This window comes from Leopardus geoffroyi, chromosome D1 (genome assembly GCF_018350155.1).
Source record: "Leopardus geoffroyi isolate Oge1 chromosome D1, O.geoffroyi_Oge1_pat1.0, whole genome shotgun sequence".
Taxonomy (NCBI): Eukaryota; Metazoa; Chordata; class Mammalia; order Carnivora; family Felidae; genus Leopardus; species Leopardus geoffroyi.
Window position 1 is genome coordinate 112,341,591 of NC_059329.1, and position 18,145 is coordinate 112,359,735.

Sequence of the window (18,145 nt, forward strand, 5' to 3'; positions counted from 1 at the left end):
GGGAAGGTTGTCAGGGTATCCGCACTGTCCAAAGCCAAGGGCACCGCGGAGGCAGGCTGTCAGGGGCTGACTTGTTTCCCCCCCCCCAAATTTCTGTGTTGGAGTCCTAACCTCCTGGACCTCAGAATGTGACTGTATTTGGAGTTTGGGTCTTTGAAGAGATGCTTTAAGGTCCTCTGGGTGGGTCCTGATCCAACATGACCGGGGTCCCACACCCTTGGTTCTAAATTCACTTGGCATTGGCAGTGAAGACTGACAACCACACTCTCCGAGACGAAGATCCAAAATGCGCGTTAGAGCTCTTAGCTTAACACGTGGATTCATCAGTTAATCGATCCCCAGTTCCCATCCGTCTGCCACTCTCTGGCTTCTCCCCGGAAGCTCATTTCCTTTCCCACTTAATCGGAGAAGCAGGAGGCCGGAGAGGAGCTGTAAACCCAACGGCAGCCTCACCTCCTCTTGACTTAGGCGATGGCCCGATGTGAGCCTGTCTCCAGAGCGCTCGCTGGCCGAAGCGCATTCTGTCTTCAAAGCAGATGTGGGTGGTCGGCTCATTCACCCCCTTCGGCGCCCAGACGCTGAGTTCTGACGTCTTGATCCACTGATGTATCTCCAGCGTCTGGGCTGGTCTTTCATTTGTCATTGATACTAGTCAAATCTTTAGGAGTGGGTACAAAGCACCGTTAGGTTGGGAAAGAGAATCGGTGGCTTTCTCTCATCGTGATAGAAAATGCCTAACACGAAATTTACCGTCTCGGCCATTTTTAAGTGCGGAGCTCGGTGGCATTAAAGCACGTTCACACCGTCGCGTGGCCATCACCACCATCCGTCTCCAGAACGTTCCATCGCCCCAGACTGACTGTCTCCGTGAGACCCTCACTCCCGTCCCTCCCCAGCCTCGGTGCCCGCCGTCCACTCCCTGTCTCTGTGAAGTCGACCGGTCCAGGGACCCCTCGTACGCGAAACTTCCCTTGGGTGACGGGCTTTTTTCACGCAGCCCGACGTCCTCCCGGCTCACCCATGAGGTGGTGTTTTAACAACACAAGTATTTCACGTGCGTGACAAGGCACGGTAGCCCGCCGTGACTCTTTGAACGCTGCCGGATGCCAGCGAGCGTCACGGAGTGGATTCGGGTAACGTGCCGTTTAGGTCTCCCAGCAAGCCGACCAGCACGACATACGCCCTGAAATAACCAGTTGAGCACTGCAGCTGCTTCTTCCGTAGCAAACCACTCACAGGATCTGTTTGAAGCATACCGCGTGTGTAACCGCGTTCATATTTATCTCACGTGCAAGGACAACTCATCAGCAGCAGAGGCCGGGCCAAGAGCGGGCGCTTACGGTGTGAAGGCCCAGCGGCGAGCAACGGAGGCTGGTGCCGTTTGCGCGTGCCCCAAACGCCGCTTCTCTCCAGCTCTGAGCTCTCAACCCTGCCCTTCAGTCCGCGTGGCAGCGTTTCCCATCCTTGCTTTGACCTGATGGGCCACTGGCCTCCGCGTGGCGATCAAGTTTAACTCCACAAGGAGAGCCATCATCTACCTTTCCCTTTTTCTGGATTCCTTGATCGGTCTTTCTGGCTCGTTGGGGTTGGGGAACACATGACCTTTCCGAGAGATTTTGGGAAGTAACTCCTGTCTGGAAACACGCTGGGAACTGTCTCAAGACGTCCTGTGGGCTCAAGACGGCTGTCATGGCGCCCGGCCACACGTCCTCCAGGACAAGCTGCAGACGGGAAAGGGCAGTGGCCGGGCTCTCTCCCCGCACAGCTCTCTCGTTTACCACAGAGGAAAGTTCCAGAAGACCCCGCACGCCGTCCCCTACGTGGCACTGATGAGAACAGGCAGTGGACTGGGACCAATCCCGATCCCCCCCAGGGGGTTGGGCCAGGCCCAGACGAGACGACTTCCGTTAGCAATGACCTCCTGTATGTCTTTCCCGGCTCACTTCACCCTCACAGCCACCCTCTGAGGCAGCACTATCACCCTCGCTTCAGGAACGAGGAAACCGAGGCCCAGAGAGTGCAAGCAACTTGCCTGAGAGTACACAGCCATGGCAAAAAGAAGCCGCACCAGGGTTTGAACCAGACCGCCCAGCTCCAGAGTCTACGTTTATAGCCACTGCAAGAAAGCACCGTTCACGGAGGGAAATGGTGACCCGGCAGGGAGCCCGCCCAGTGTGGGTCCGGGGCAGTCACGTCTCATTTCCTGTCGCGAGTCTCCGGAAGGCCCCGCGTGCTGGTTCGGGTGGCCGTCATCATCCCTGACTGTCAGATGAGGATACGAGGCTCAGTACGGGCTACGGGCCTCGCCCAAGGTCAAGGTAGAGGTAAGGGCTGGGCTCCAGCCAAGCCCTCGGAGACTTTGAGCTACCTCTCTGGGCCCTTCTCCTGGGCATTTTTACGATCGGCTCCGTCTGATCAACACAGCGAAGCTGTCAAGAGAAACAACTTGCAAGAAGCTTATGACTTGCTTTCAAAATGTAATTATATAGACAAGTCTTCAGAGCGTGGGGGAAGCCTCGAGATGCTCTAGGAGCGGTGGCTCCCTGTGCCTGGCATCGTGCTGGGACAGAGTGGCACATTTCAGACGAGGTGGCTGAGAGGCCCCCAGACCCTCAGCGGGCGTTGGGGTCAGTACCTCGGTGGTCTGGCGCTGGTCCAGGGGTCTTGTCCCCAGCTTTGGGGGTCCGGGGACACCTTTTGATGTAGCATCCAGAACGCTGGCTTTGGAGGCAGTCTCGGGTTCAAGACCAAGCTCCAGGCAAATTATAAACCGGAGAAGCAAGCTAACCTCTCGAGCCTCAGTGGCCTCATCGTAAAAGGATGTAGGGTGCGCCCGTGAGGGTCGCGTGAGGCTCTGGGGGGAAATGGGTCTCCACAGAAGGTTCTGCAACTGTGATTTCCCCATCTGCGCTCACAGGGGTGAGCACACATCCACTAACCTCCTGAGTGGCTCATCCACGGATCAAAAACTTCAGGGCTGGTTGACCGTGAGAAATGGAATTGCCACGGCAACCGGAACATTCTGGCCGACAGTCTCTCCTGCTTACCAACCTCTTGGCCTTCAGTTTCCTCATCTGCATAATGAGCAGGACACAGGGACAGCCACGTGGGGGAATTACTTTAACAACCGGATGAGGGGCGTCTGGGTGGCTCAGTAGTTGAGGGTCCGACTCTTGATTTCAGGTCTGGACAGCGCAGAGCCTGCTTGGGATTCTCTCTCTTTCTCTCTCTGCCCCTCCCTCACTTGCTCGTGTGCTCTCTCTCTCTCTCTCTCTCCCCCTCAAAATAAATAAATAAAAACTAAATGAGCCAAACAAGTGAAACGGTTCTCTTTCTTTCTCTTCCTGTTCACTGATCACCACCTTAGCAGGAACACACGCGAAGCCCAAACAGGGTTGACTCTGATGACTGAAGTCACCAAGCCCAGGGCCCCTACCTCTCCCACAGGGACTGGATTACCTGGGCAGCACTGGAGACCCACCGATAGAATGCCTACTCTTTGGTGTTCCCTCCAAGCGACCACTCCTTGGTCCTAATAGTACAGTGACCGGATCGGGAACCGAAAGCCCCCAGTTCACTAATGGCTCCAGTTCCGAATCTGCTCTAAACTAACCGGGTGCCTGTGGGCAAACCCTTTTTGGCATCTCCGGGCTTTGGTTTCCTCCTCTTGAACAGGCGGCCGCATCTTCCGCCAACCACCCCCAGTTCGGAGCTTCCCAGAACCATATTGTCACTCTACCCTTCATTAGGCTGTTTTACATATTCTAGAAAAAATTTTAATGTTTATTTTTGAGAGACCGAGAGAGACAGGGCACTAGCGAGGGAGGGGCCGGGAGAGAGAGAGGGAGACACAGATCTGAAGCAGGCTCCAGGCTCTGAGCTGTCAGCCCAGAGCCCGACGTGGGACTCAAACCCACGAACTGTGACATCATGACCTGAGCCGAAGTTGGATACTTAACTGACTGAGCCACCCAGGGCCCCGTTTTTCATACTCTAGAGAGACGGGGGACACTCTCAGACCTTAGAAGAACCGTCCTCTTGAGCTGCTCTAGGAGAGGTGGCCTGGGTCATGCTCCAGGATGACAAAAACCACATCATCCAGAGAGCTGAGGCTGTGGTGGTTACACCTGCAAAAACACAACCCTGGGTACAGTGTGAACTGTCTATCCCCTCCGCGCCGTAGTACCGTACTTTCTTTATCGGGCCTTCAACAGAATTGGAATGAAAACATTTTCCCCGCTCGTTGTTTTCCTGCCTGAACCTTACAAGGAAGCCACCCAATCTCCCAAATATTCCTGGGATAAATACTTTGTGGAAATAGTTTATAGTTGGGTGGTATAGATACATATAAAAGTCATTTTAACCTCCCCAAAGCCATTTGCCATGATTCATTCTTTTTTTTTTTTTTGAGAGAGAGAGCAAGGCAGAGGGGGGAGAGAGAGAGACAGAGAGAGAGAGAGGAAGAGAGAGAGAGAATCTTAAGTAGGCTCCATGCTTCGTGAGGAATTGGATTTGGGCCTTGATCCCACGACCCTGGGATCATGACCTGAGGTGAATTCAGGAGTCGAATGCTTCACTGACTGAGCCACCCAGGCGCCCTGAAAGCGCAAAGATTTCCTCGGTCTCTTTTTGGGGGCCATTGAAGTTGTTTACAATTTCCCTCTGACTGGTTTTGCCATCTGGGGGAGATGAATGAATGCATGCATGTAAATGGTGAAATCTGGGATCTCACTTTCCTGGAGCTGTACCAATTGGGCTTCTCCCTTCTGTGCCTGGGAAACTACTCATCCTTCCAGATGCAGCTTGAGGTTCCCTCCTTTGTGAAGCCCTTTCTGTGATGCCAGCTGAAGAGTTGGTTCTTGCTCACGGTGGGGTCCCGCAGCACTAAGTTACATACTTGTAACATGACATTTGTAACAGACATTGTGATGGTCTGTTTCTCTTCTCCCCCCCCAGGCTGTGAACTGGGGGAAGCAGTATTTTCAACAGCTCTGTGTTCCCCAAACCTGGACCATGCCTGGCTCAGAGTGTTCTGCACCTGTTCATGAAATGAACATTCCACTCCGCTGAACTAAATATTGGCATCCTGTCGATTTCTCGGGAGACAGATACTTTGAGTGTTGTGCAAATACTGGCTGGATGAATTAAGCTGGTGCACTTGAGGAGAGCTGGAAGTTTCCCTCTGCTCCAGACCCTGGGTCAGGGGGTGCAAACTCATATTTATGTGTAGTCAATGTTTGTTCAATGAATGAATACATGAATGAAAGAAAGGTGTGCTTCTGGACCCAAGGAGATAAAGCCCATAGGAGGCAACGCCCATTCTTGGTGAGCTCACAACGGGAATCGAGGCATCTGCCTTAGAAGGGTTCACCGGCTCCCCATGCCAACTTCACTTAGACTTGGGTTAGTTCAGGGGCTCCCGGCTGCCTCCCCACGGGCAGTCAGTAGCCGGTGGCGCCCGGCGGCAATGCTCTGACATTTTGCCTTGTGAAGAGTTTGTGCTCCAGGCGTCAAACTGTGAAGGGGGAGCATCTGCTTTAAATTGTTAAAGATGTATCTATCATCCTCTGCGTCTGCAAGATCTAGCACGGCACTTGGCTCCTAACAGCTGTTTTCTAAAGGTTAAGTGCAAAACGTGAATATGAATAAGGACAAGGGTGAGAATGACCACCCTTTGATTGTCCTTGAGATAACAGCCGTGGGGCAGGTCTGTGTCATTTTTCCATCCTGCAGATGAGGCGCTGAGTCCCAGCGGGCTCTCCTGAGTTGCCCAGGCCCACACTGCAGGTTGAAGCACGTGCTGGGAGTTGAACCAGCTGGGCCTGGCTCCAGAGCCCGCACTCCCCGCGCAGCGCCCAGGAGCCTCCGCATCCTGCGCGGCCCGCCTGGGCCTCCGCAGGTATAGCAGGTAAGCCTTGGAGAGGGGGCCCTGCATAGAAACCGCGTGTCCTTGTGCGTCCTGTATGGCTGGGTCCCCAGGAGCCACCGCCAGCAGGTGACTCGCGCCTGGGCGCGCCGTCCGGTAAGGTGTGTGGACGTGGCGTCTGGGAAGGGTCTGGCGCAGAACCTGATGCACAGAGGACGCTCGGTAACGGCCTTCGGCGTCCCCGCGGCTGTAGGAGGATACGTGGCGCAGGTGCCCTCGGGGAGCCGGACCTCAGCCCCGAGCCGCGGCTCCCGCGGGGCGACCCCCTACCTGGGCAGGGGCGGGGCTCCGGCGGCACCCAGCCAATCGGCTCCCGGGAGGCCCGCCCCGCCCACCCGAGAGGGCGGCGCTTGCGCACTCGGCCCCCGCGGCTCTCCTCGCAGGGGGCGGGGCCGGCCCGCGGCGCTCGGCGCTGACGCCACGCCGACGCGCCCGACGTCGGGCACGTTGACGCCGGCGACGCGCAGCCGGGCCCGCTCCTCCTGCGCTCCGCCAGTGTCCGGCCGCGGGCCGGCCTTAGTGACTGGGGGCTGCGGGCCCGGGGCCGGCGGGCGCGGGCGCGGGCTGCCTTCGTCGGGCCCCGAGCTCGCCCGGAGCGAGCAGCCGCCCGCGACCGCCGCGGAGCCTCGCCCGCTCCCGCCGGCGAGCAAGGTAAGGGAGCGGGACACCGACGCGGGCTCGGGGCGGAGCGGGGCCGAGGTCGCCCCGGGCGCCGGCCCCCTCCCCGCGGCGGCTGCTCGGCGCTCGCTGTCAGCCCCCCCCCTTTCCCCGGCCGGGACCCCCCGCGGACGCGCCCCGAGGGACGGGCTCCTGCGGCCGCGCGCCGCTCCCTCCCCTGACCGCGGCGCCCCGGTGGCCCCGGTCACTCGGTCACCCCGGCGCCGGGCGCGGGGCCCGAGGACCTGTGGCCGGGAGAAGCAGCGACCCGGGCTGCGCTCCGGTTGGCGGCGGCCGTCCGCCGCCCCGGGGTCCGGCGGCTCTGCGGCGCCCGGCGCGGCCGCGAGTGGGGCGGAGGTCGTTGTCGCCGGCCGGCGCGCAGCCCCGGGCATCGCCTTGTCCCGGGCGCAGCCTCGGGAACCGGTCCCCCGGCCCTCGTGCCGGCGTGCGGTTGGAGACCCTTCGGAGCGGCTCGTAGTCTCCCCTTTCGCTTTTCCTTCCTTCCTGGCCGCCCGCGGCCGGAGCGACCTGCTTCATTTGTGGAAGTTTTCTTTCTCCTCTTCCCTCTCTCTCTTTTTTGTTTCTGGCTGTGAACTTACGTAAGTTCGGTTGACTGGCCGTTGCTCGTTTGCAGCCGTTGGAAAACACCTTTCCCGGCCCTTAAGGAATCCAGTTCCTTTTAGCGCTTCACCGGATCGAGCCCGAGAATTCGGGGAGCCGTCAGCCCTCCTCGGGAGCTGACTGCACACATTCCTATAAGATGCCTGACGGATTTTGTACTTGTCAGGTTTACTGGCTGTATGCTCCTTCTGTGCTCTTCCTGAAAAATGATTGGGTGGCATGGGTTTTGACTTTTTCTCTCCCCCCACCGGGAAATCGGGGAAAAAAAAAAAAAAAGTTTACAGAAGCACACTTGTTTTCAACAACTAGAAAGTACAGCTTTGCAAACAAAATGCCACAGGGTTTGTCCTTTAGGGGAGGGATAGGCTTGGGTCTTTACCCCTAAAGTGGATTATTGTCCGTACACACGTGTTCATCTCGCGTGTTCTGGCACTTGGGCTTTGTGTTTTCCCGGCTTCTCGTCTGTTCAGAGCGTTAACAGCCAGCTCTGAGAGTAACGAGGCCGCCAACCTTTCAGTTATTAGCTACAGGTAGCCGTAAAGTTGCAGGTTTGTGGGAGCCTTTAGTTTGCACTTGATGACCGTAGCCTGGGTCTTTTATTTCAAGATGATGTGCGAGGTGATGCCGACCATCAGTGAGGCAGAAGGCCCGCCCGGAGGAAGCGGGCCCCACGGGTCGGGCTCCCCTTCGCAGCCGGATGCAGATTCCCACTTTGAGCAGTTGATGGTGTCCATGCTGGAGGAGAGGGACCGTCTCCTGGACACACTGCGAGAGACTCAGGAAACGCTGGCGTTGACCCAGGGGAAGTTGCATGAGGTCGGTCATGAAAGAGATTCCTTGCAGAGACAGCTCAACACTGCCCTTCCACAGGTACGGATGCTTTTCACCTGCACCCTCTCAGACTTTCTCCTTCTAAACGTCGTGTCCCAGTATCGGCTTTCGTGGTGTTAATATTTTGGGTGAGTGTCGTGCGTGACCATCTGTGAAGTGGTGGTCCTGGTTTTCGTAAGTCACATTCGGACAGAGTTGACCCCCCGGCGGGGAACAGAGTCCGCGGTGCTCTAAAGTCAGGCGCTTTACTCTGTGCACCTCGTAACGCTTGTCCCTTTCCTCGGGAAGCAGGAGGAACCGCGGAGATGGGGGACGCCGCCCTAAAGATTTTGGGAAAGGGCCGTGAGGCAACCAGGCTGCGTGGTGCCGTCTCTTCTGTCATGTTAGGCCATTTCCTGCTGCACGTGTACTCCTCCCGGGTTTTGTCACAGATTTCCAATTTTCTAATGAAATTTAATGGACAGACTGGATTGATTTCCCAGGAAGGATCTTTTCACAGGCCATCTTTGCACGAACACCAGTGTTTTATAAACCAAAGTTGTTATGGGGGCTGTGAGACTGAGATTAATTCCTTTGGAACTTTCCCTGTGGCTGATGAGAATCGTAAAGCTTGAGAGAACACTGAAGTTGTTGGTCTGGGTAGATTGCCCGGGCCTGCGTTTCGTGGCTTTTTCTGGCGGAGCTGAGCGAGGATGTAATGGTAGGTGAGGGCCGAAAGCGTCGCCCAGGCAGGCAGAAGGTGAGTGGCACCGAGCGTGCGGGAGGCACGGGGGCTGCTTGGGTGTTCACGTGCCACGTCGGTGTCCCTCGGCTTACCCAGGATCCAGCGTACACGCGTGTGCGGGTCTGCAGTGCGCAGGTAGTAAATGAATAATTGCTAGCCCGAATGTGTTTCTTGGCTGTGGTCCGCTCTCCTGAAAGATTGATAAGCCCAACGTTTGCATTTCCTTTTTAGCAACAATAATCTGACGTTATTCCTGTAGCGCTCCTTTTCTGTTGGGGCAGAGAACCGTCACGGCTTTCTCACAGGAGCCTCACAAATCATCTGGAGTGTCTAGGCCAGGTTTTATTTCCGCGAGCTCCAGAGCGCAGGCCAAGTGAAGCTCTACCAGGATTTCGTTGTGCTTGTACGTTTTTCGGTTTTACGTAGTTTTGTTTGTTTCTTTGTTTTGTAATTGTATTTGTCTCAGTGGAACTTGAGGTGGTGCACCGACGCGCATATGAAATGCTTCTGTGTTTGAGCAGCTAGATTTTTGAAAGACTGAGGACACACCACGTCACGACAGAATGGAAGGGACAGCAGTTTTGTGCAATAGAGGTTGTCACACCAGGGGGGGTGGTGACACAGTCGCTCAGTGATTTGTTTTCAGCCTGGGAGTGCTTCGCTGAGTGGAGGATGCAACGTTGGCTTCCCACCTCCCCTCCCCCCCTCCCCACCGCCCTACCTCCCCACCTGAGGACCTCCCCACCACCCTGCCTCCCCACCTCCCCTGAGGACCGGAGACCGGCATTTCAGAAACACGGGAACCATTGAGTAAACTTGTTCCGGACCTTTCCCTCTCCTGATCCCCGTCTCACGTTTGGCAGCTGGTAGTGTGGGCGGATAGGTATGTAAGTAAAGTGAGTACGCTTGTGCTGTGGGCGCGTTGTGTACGCGAGCAATAATACTCTAAAAAATTGTAACTGTAACATAATCCGAAAACCACGGTCTTGACTTTCACCAGCGATTGCTTTGGCATGTTCTTGGCTTCGCGACGGGCTAACCCTTCAGCGCTGTGCGCGCGCGATGCGCCTGCTTGCCTCGTGTGGCTGTGCCGGTCCTCCCCTGCCGTCGAGGGCCCAGTGTGCGAGCACAGCACGGCTTATTCTTTCTCCTGCGGGCGCTCCAGTTCGTGCAGAGGCCGCCCCGCGGATCCGCGTACATCTCTGCAGGGTGTGCTCGGCGGAGCGGGGCGTGAGTGGTGGCAACGGTGCGCGGGCGCTCGGGGCTGGCCGATGCCTGCTGGTGCCGGTCCTCGTGTGTGAGCTGTGTGCTGGGGCCCGGGTGCCGGGAGGTGTGGTGCGAACGTGCTGCTCCCTCGGGACCCGCCCCCGTGTGCTTCTGGGCCACTTGCGTGTTTCTTTTGTGAAATAATTGCCTTTTGCCCATTTTATGATTGGGTTGTCTGTTTTGTTTTTTATTGATTCGAAGGAATTCTTTCTGTGTATTTTGAACATCCGTGAACGGCAGATGTTTTCACACTCTTGTGTGTGTCTGCCTTCCATTCTCTTGGTGCTGCCTGTTGCTAACTTTCCTTTGTTTTTTCCAAGCAGTGTAGCCATTTTTATGTTTCTTGCCTTGTGCTGGCTGGGGCCTCCAGTACAGTGTTGAATGGAAGCGGTGAGAAGAGGTGTCCTTGTCTCCTTCCGGATATTGGAGAAAAGGCTTCCGGTATTTTTGTTTTTATTAGCAAGGTGATTTTTTTAATTAATTAATTTTTAAAAATTTACATCCAAATTAGTTAGCGTATAGCACAACCATGATTTCAGGAGTAGGTTCCTTAGTGCCCCTGACCCATTTAGCCCATCTCCCCTCCCACAACCCCTCCAGTAACCCTCAGTTCGTTCTCCGTATTTATGAGTCTCTTCTGTTTTGTCCCCTCCCTGTTTTTATATTATTTTTGCTTCCCTTCCCTTATGTTCATCTGTTTTGTCTCTTAAAGTCCTCATAGGAGTGAAGTCATATATTTGTCTTTCTCTGCCTAATTTCATTTAGAGTAATACAGTCTGGTTCCATCCATGTAGCTGCAAATGGCAAGATTTCGTTCTTTTTGATTGCCGAGTAAGACTCCATTGTATATATATACCACATCTTCTGTATCCATTCATCCGTCGATGGACATTTGGGCTCTTTCCATACTTTGGGCATTGTCAATAGTGCTGCTATAAACATGGGGGTACACATGCCCCTTCGAAACAGCACACCTGTATCTCTTGGATAAATACCTAGTAGTGCCATTGCTGGGTCGTAGGGTAGTTCTATTTTTAGTTTTTTGGGGAACCTCCATACTGTTTTCCAGCATGGCTGCATCAGTTTGCATTCCCACCAGCAGTGCAAAAGACATCTTTGCTCTCCACATCCTCACCAACATCTGTTGTTGCTTGAGTTGTTAGTGTGAGCCATTCTGACAGGTGTGAGGTGGTATCTCATTGTGGTTTTGATTTGTCTTTCCCTGATGATGAGTGATATTGAGCATTTTTTCATGTGCCGGTTGGCCATCTGGATGTCTTCTTTGGAAAAGTGTCTGTTCATAGTCTTTTGCCCATTTCTTCACTGGATTATTTGTTTTTTGGGTGTTGAGTTTGATAAGTTCTTTATAGATTTTGGATACTAAGCCTGTATCTGATATGTCACCTGCAAATATCTTCTCCCATTCTGTCGGATGCCTTTTAGTTTTGTTGATTGTTTCCTTTGCTGTGCAGAAGCTTTTTATTTTGATGAGGTCCCAATAGTTCATTTTTGCTTTGGTTTCCAGCAAGGTGATCTTTAGTATTTATTAAAGTTTACTTATTTATTTATTTAGAGAGTGCATGGGGTAAGGGCAGAGAGAGAAGGGGAGAGAGAGAGAATCCCAAGCTGACTCCACACTGTCGGCACGGAGTCTGATGTCGGGCTCGAACTCACAAACTGTGAGATCATGACCTGAGCTGAAATCAAGAGTTGGACACTTAACTGACTGAGGCACCCAGGTGCCCCAAAGCTTTCAGTATTTTACCACTACATATGACACCTGCCGTGGCTTTATTGGTGGATACTTTTATCAAAATATGAACATTCTCCTCTATTTTTAGTTTCCTAAGGTTTTTTTTTTTTTAATCATCAATTAAATTATATTAAATTTTCTTAAATGTGATTTCTCCATCTTTTGGGACAAGTGTTGTTTTGTTTTGTTTTTATAATGTTGTGGTTTAACTTAAAAATGTTTTTGTCCTTCTAGAATAATCCCAAGAATATGTATTCTCTTTTCACTGGATTTTATTTGTTAATACTTTGCTTAGGATTCTTGCATCTGTATTCATGAGAGAGGTGGGTCTTCGGTTGTACTTCTGGTACCGGCCTTGCTGGGGTTTGGGGTTAAGGTTGTGCTGCTCTCATAAAACAAGGGAGGAAGCACACCTTGTGCTTTCCCAGAAGAATTTTTTTGTGTTTACTTTTTGGAAGAATTGATAGGCAAAACCTGCTGGTGCAGTTGTGAGAAGGTTTTTAATTTCAGATTCATATTTTTTATTGTAGAAATATGATTTTTCTGATTTTATATTTCTTCTTGTGTCTGTTTAGATAAGGCATTTTGTTTTCTAGGAATTTGCTCAGACCACCCAGACTTTCCAAGTAATAAGTGTAAAGTAGCTTATAATATCCTTCCTATCTGCAGCATCTGTTGTGATACTTCCTTTTAAAAATTCTTGATATTGGTAATTGGTGCTTTGTCTCTTTCTCAGAGAACCAACTTGGGTGCCCTTTTGATTTCTGCTATTTAATATTTGTTTTCTATTGAGTTAATTTCTGGTCTGTTTTTTCTTCTGTCTACTTTGTATTTGTTTGCTGTTCTTTTTTCTAGTTCTTGAACTAAATATTTAATTTGATTTTTAGCCTTTCTTCTCTTCCAGTATATGTATTTTACTTATTTGCTTGTTTGTTTATTCATTTTAGAATGAGAATGTGAGCAGGGGAGAGAGAGGCAGAGGGAGAGAGAGAGAATCTCAAACAGGCTCCTCACTCAGTGCGGAGCCTGGCTCGGGGCTCGATCCCGTGGCACTGAGATCATAACCTGAGCCGAAATCAAGAGTTGGTCGGTCACCAACCGATTGAGCCACCCAGGTGTCCCTATAATATGTGTATTTTAAAGCTGTAAGTTTTCCTTTAAGCACACCTTTACTGATCTCCCAAGTTTTGATAAGCCAGATTTTTATTGTCTTTTATGTGAAACTATTTTCTAACTTTCATTGTGGCATCTTTTTCTTAATTCATAACAATTTTTAGGAGCATATCGCATCTTGATGTTTAGGGGGATTTTCTCATTCTCTTTGTGCTGATTTCTAGCTTAATTCCATGAAGGTATCTGTCTCAGTGTTTTTGGGTGGCTGTAACAAAATACCATAGGCTGGCTGCCTAATAAGCAACAGAAGCTTCTTTCCTATAGTTCAGGAGACTGGGAAGTTCTCAAGATCAAGGCGTCTGCAGATTCAGTGTCAGGTGAGAGCCAGCTTCCTGGTTCATCGACAGCCTGCTTCTCCCCGTCCTCATGTGGTGGCAGGGGTGACGGTGCTCTCTCAGCTGCCCAAAGTCTCCCTGTCTTCATACCATCACTTTGGGGGTGATGAATTTTGGGAGGATATAAACTGTTAATCTAATGCAATCCCTAAATATGCCCTGCAGTATTTCAGTCCTTTGAGATGAGTTGACTTTCCTAATGGCCTAGCAGATATTCATTTTCATTAACTGTTCCTTGGGCACGTGAAAATAATGTGTATTGTGGGGAATGCAGTATTCTATATTTATAGGTTAGATGAAGTTTGTTAATGACGTAATTCAGGTTCTGGTAACCACTTTAAATCAAGTAAGGAATAGGCGAGAATGAGTTTAATAATATTACTAACACGCATATCCAAAATATCATTTCGGTGTATAGTCAGCGTGAGAAAAAGCTAATGAAATATTTTGCATTCTCTTTTATCGTATTGTCTTTAAACTATGCTGTGCATTTTATACTTTCCACACATCGCAGTTTGGAGGAGCCTCATTTCAAGTACTTAAAATAAAGCACGTGACCGCATATTGGACAGCCCTGTCCTCCTCCCTTGGTTTTTCTGTTGTTGTCGGTTCTGTCAGATACTGAGAGATGTATCTTCAAGTCTCCCATCGTGATTATGGATGTGGCTATTTTTCCTTTTCTATTTTTGTCAATTTTTATGTATTTTGAGATTGCGCTATTAGGTACATTCAAATTTAGAACTCTTGTTTTCTTGGTAGACGGAACTTTCATCACGAAACGTTCTTCTTTGTCTCTAGTAGTGTTTTTTGCTTTAGAGGTTCCTTTATTGCCTGGTCCTATTTGCCACATCGGTTTTCTCTTCGGTAGGGTTTTGGGTATCTTTTACTTTCATCTGTCTGTGATCTTACATTTTAAGGTGGACCTTTGTGGACGGTGTATGCTTAGTTTTATTTATTTATTTATTTATTTACTTATTTATTTTTTAATATATTTTTTTTCAACATTTATTTATTTTTGGGACAGAGAGAGACAGAGCATGAACGGGGGAGGGGGCAGAGAGAGAGGGAGACACAGAATCGGAAACAGGCTCCAGGCTCTGAGCCATCAGCCCAGAGCCTGACGCGGGGCTCGAACTCCCGGACCGTGAGATCGTGACCTGGCTGAAGTCGGACGCTTAACCGACTGCGCCACCCAGGCGCCCCTGCTTAGTTTTATTTTAATGAATTTGACAGTCTTTACCTTTTGCTCGGAGTGTTTGTTTAAATGTCATGACTGATTCGTCGGTTTACATGTACCGTATTACTAGTTTCTTCTTTGTCCCACCTGTTCTGTGTTCTTTTTCTCTCTGGCCTTCTTTTATTTATTTATTTTTAGATTTTTTTTTTTTAAGTTTTTTAAATTTATTTTTGACAGAGTGCGAGCATGAGCTGGGGAGGGGCAGAGAGAGAGGGAGACACAGAATCCGAAGCAGGCCCCAGGCTCTGAGCTGTCAGCACAGAGCCCGGCGTGGGGCTCGAACTCACGAACTGTGAGATCATGACTGGGCCGGAGTCGGACGCTCAACCAACTGAGCCACCCAGGTGCCCCTCTCTGGCCTTCTTTTAGAAGTATGACGTATTTTTTAATTGTATACTTCTCTGTTAGGTTATTGGAGTATATATATATTGCTAGATGGAGGTGCATTTTAAACTTATGCCTGATTCAGTATTTGCACTCCTTCCCTGACCCTGCTCTTTCCTTTGACACTTGAACTGCACTGAGCTCCCCTTCACCTTCTTTGTCGGGTAATATTTTTAAATTTTAGATTGGTTTTGGCGTTGTGCAGTTAATGCTTGTTACGATTTGTTCTCATAGTTACCCTTTCTGTTGTGAAGTTGTTCTGCATTCCTTGTATTTTCATGTTTCTGTCAGAGACTTCTTTTCCTCAAAGAGCTGCATTAATACTTCTTTTGGTTCGTGTCTTTGGTTGGTGAGTTGTCCTTTTTTTTTTTTTCCCCCCCAAAACAATCTTTACTTTGCCTTCACTTTTTTTTTTTTAATTTTTTTTTTTTCAATGTTTATTTATTTTTGGGACAGAGAGAGACAGAGCATGAACGGGGGAGGGGCAGAGAGAGAGGGAGACACAGAATCGGAAACAGGCTCCAGGCTCTGAGCCATCAGCCCAGAGCCCGACGCGGGGCTCGAACTCACGGACCGCGAGATCGTGACCTGGCTGAAGTCGGACGCTTAACCGACTGCGCCACCCAGGCGCCCCTGCCTTCACTTTTGAAGAACGTTTCTGTTAGGTAAAGGCTTCCAGGTCGGTGGTTATTTTTGTTCAACATTTTATAGATGCTAATCCATCATCTGGCTTCCTTTCCTTTTCTTGAAAAGTCAGCTGCTAGTGTTGTTGTCCCATGGAAGGTGGTATCTTTTTCCTCTTGTGACTTTTTACATCTTTTTCCCTCAGGCATTCTTTGTGGAGTCACTGTATTGGTTCTTTTATGAGTTTTGGAAAAGTTTTGACTCTTAACCTCTGTAGGGATCTAGTACTCCCCATTCTGTGTTTCCTCTACTTTGAGGGTTCTCATTGGACCTTTTTACCATGTCCTGTGTGTCCCTTGGGCTCCTCTATTTTCTTGACTTAAACTCTGACTGTTGTCTAGGTATATTTTTTTACTGACCTATCTTCCAGTTCACTGAGTCTCTCTTCACCCGTGTCTAGTCTGCTGGTAAGCCCACAGATTGAGTTCTTAATTTTAGCTACAATAATTTTCAGTTTTAGAATCTGTTTTGATTCTCTGAAAATTTCCCATTTGTCAAATATGTTTTTGAACAGTTGACATTGGCATCCAGTAATTCCAATCTATGGGTCTCCTCCTGGTCTGTTTCTGTTCTTTTTTTCTTTTGGTCCTTATGTTATACCTTGGTTTTTTTTTTTTTTAAGTGTGCTTATTTATTTTGAGAGAGAGGGAGAGAGTGCAGGGGAGGGGCAGAAAAAGAGGAAGAGAGAGAGACTCCCAAGCAGACTCCATGCTGTGAGCACAGAGCTCGACCCAGGGCTCAGACTTACAAACCTGAGTGGAAACCAAGTTCTGGATGCTTAACTGACTAGCCTGAGCTACCCTGTGCCTCTCTCTCTTTCTTTCTTTCTTTTACTTTTTACTTGTTTTACTAATTTTTTTTTTTTGTTACTGTTTATTTACTTTTGAGAGAGAGAGCATGAGCAGGAGAGGGGCGGAGAGAGAGGGAGAAGCAGAATCTGAACCAGGCTCCGGGCTCTGAGCCGTCAGCATAGAGCCTGATGCAGGGCTCGAACCCACGAACCGTGAGATCATGACCTGAGCCGAAGTTGGATGCTTAACCGACTGAGCCACCCAGGCATCCCTTTTCTTTTCTTTTTTTTTTTTTTTAATTGCATGTGGGACGTTATGGAGAAGTGTAGAGGCTCTTCGTGGGGCTGTATTCCTTCAGCATTTCATCCGACACACCCTGCGTGGGGAGGCTTCTGGGCCCAGTCAGGCGCGAGTGACCTGAGAGTGGGGCCCAGGCTTTGTAAGGTGCGCTGCCCCCCACCCCCATGGAACCCTCCAGGATCTCCATCTGGAGGCCCGGAGTGTTTCCCAGGGCCCCTCCTTCGTGGTAGGTCCTGAAGCCTGGTTATTTCTCCCCAGCACCGTGAGATCACTGAAGGCTCAGCTTCTCAGGCCGTGCTTGCTGAGTGCCGGGGTCCTTTTTTGTGCCTCCCTGGGGTGTCCAGAGCTCGGTTAGCCGCGACTTTCTGCCTGGCTTTCCGTTCTGTTTCCTTTCCAGCTCATTGGTATATTGTCTCAAATCCCTGATGAAAATCAGAATCCTCCAATGCCTTGAGGGAGAGAGAGGACTCTGAATATTAGAGTTGGCTCCGTGGGCTTCCCTTTTGTTTGCGGTCTCAGTCCCTCCGGTCGTGGCCGCCTCAGTATCTCTTCGATGCCTTCAGACACGCTTAAAATCGTATTCGTATTTTCTGGTCTGTGATGGGTTGGTTTACAGACTACTCGTGTGTAAGTGAAGGCGGGAAGACCTAGAAGTCACAGTAAGCGTGTTGGTCATCATCAGTTGGTACGGGAGAAAACGGAACCCACTAGTCCTGGCTAGTACCCGTCGTTCTTCTAATCGGAGTCTCCAGTTTGCCCACGCTCAGCCCGCGTCCGTGGAGTGGTGATGGTGTCAGCGGGCCAGCCCCCGGTGCCACTGTCCTCCCCTGCCGGGCGCCCGCCCAGGGCAGGCTTTGTGGTGACGATCTGGCCATACAGGGCAGGCCGAGGAGGTGGATGGCTTAAGTGACACTTACTCTGTGACTTGATCACGGTGTCTGATCAGTGTTGTTTGTTTTTTAATTTTTTTTCGTGTTCGTTTTTGAGAGAGAGAGACAGAGTGTAAGCAGGGGAGGGGCAGAGAGTGGGAGACCCAGAATCTGAAGCAGGCTGGGGGCGGGATGCCCCTCAACTGCAGTGCAGCCCCCACCACAAGGGTTTCTGTGTTGCCGCACCTGAAGCATCTGCACAGGCACAACCGCCCACCCTTGTTGAGCCCCTTGGTGACTCTGCACCGTCACAGGCTCCGGGCTCCGGCGTCCGGCTTCTGTGCTCCTTGGAGACCGTGGTGGAGGCACACCTGAAAGAGGGAAGGAGTTAGGAGGAGATGCTGCCTGCTGGCACACTGTGGCCCACGAGAGGCCTTTTCGGGAGAGATTGCTCAGGGGCCGAGGCCGAGAGAACACTCTCCCAGCACTGCGACTGCAGGGGCAGAGGCCGGGGTCAAGGACAAACCTGGCTTTGTTTTAAGCCATGGAAGGGGAGCCAGGTGGGGCGCCAGGCAGCTGGTGGTGGGACAGAGC

General features: G+C 51.1%; 1 protein-coding gene across 10 annotated transcripts in view; it reads left to right on the plus strand.

Annotated features, from left to right (window-relative positions):
* Positions 1-6,349: 6,349 nt before the first annotated feature.
* The window catches only part of PPFIA1 (PTPRF interacting protein alpha 1), a 92,371-nt gene continuing 80,575 nt past the window's right edge, over positions 6,350-18,145 (plus strand). For 7 of the 10 annotated variants that reach the window (XR_006714348.1, XM_045486240.1, XM_045486238.1 and 4 more), the window contains exons 1-2: positions 6,372-6,577; positions 7,811-8,074. Coding sequence is in view for 9 of the 10 variants with exons in the window: in XM_045486240.1 (XP_045342196.1) it covers positions 7,811-8,074 (264 nt within the window). In the remaining variant the exon portion in view is untranslated. Of the gene's footprint in view, positions 6,578-7,810; positions 8,075-18,145 lie in introns of all 10 variants that reach the window. The other 3 variants (XM_045486246.1, XM_045486241.1, XM_045486237.1) reach the window with 2 other exon arrangements.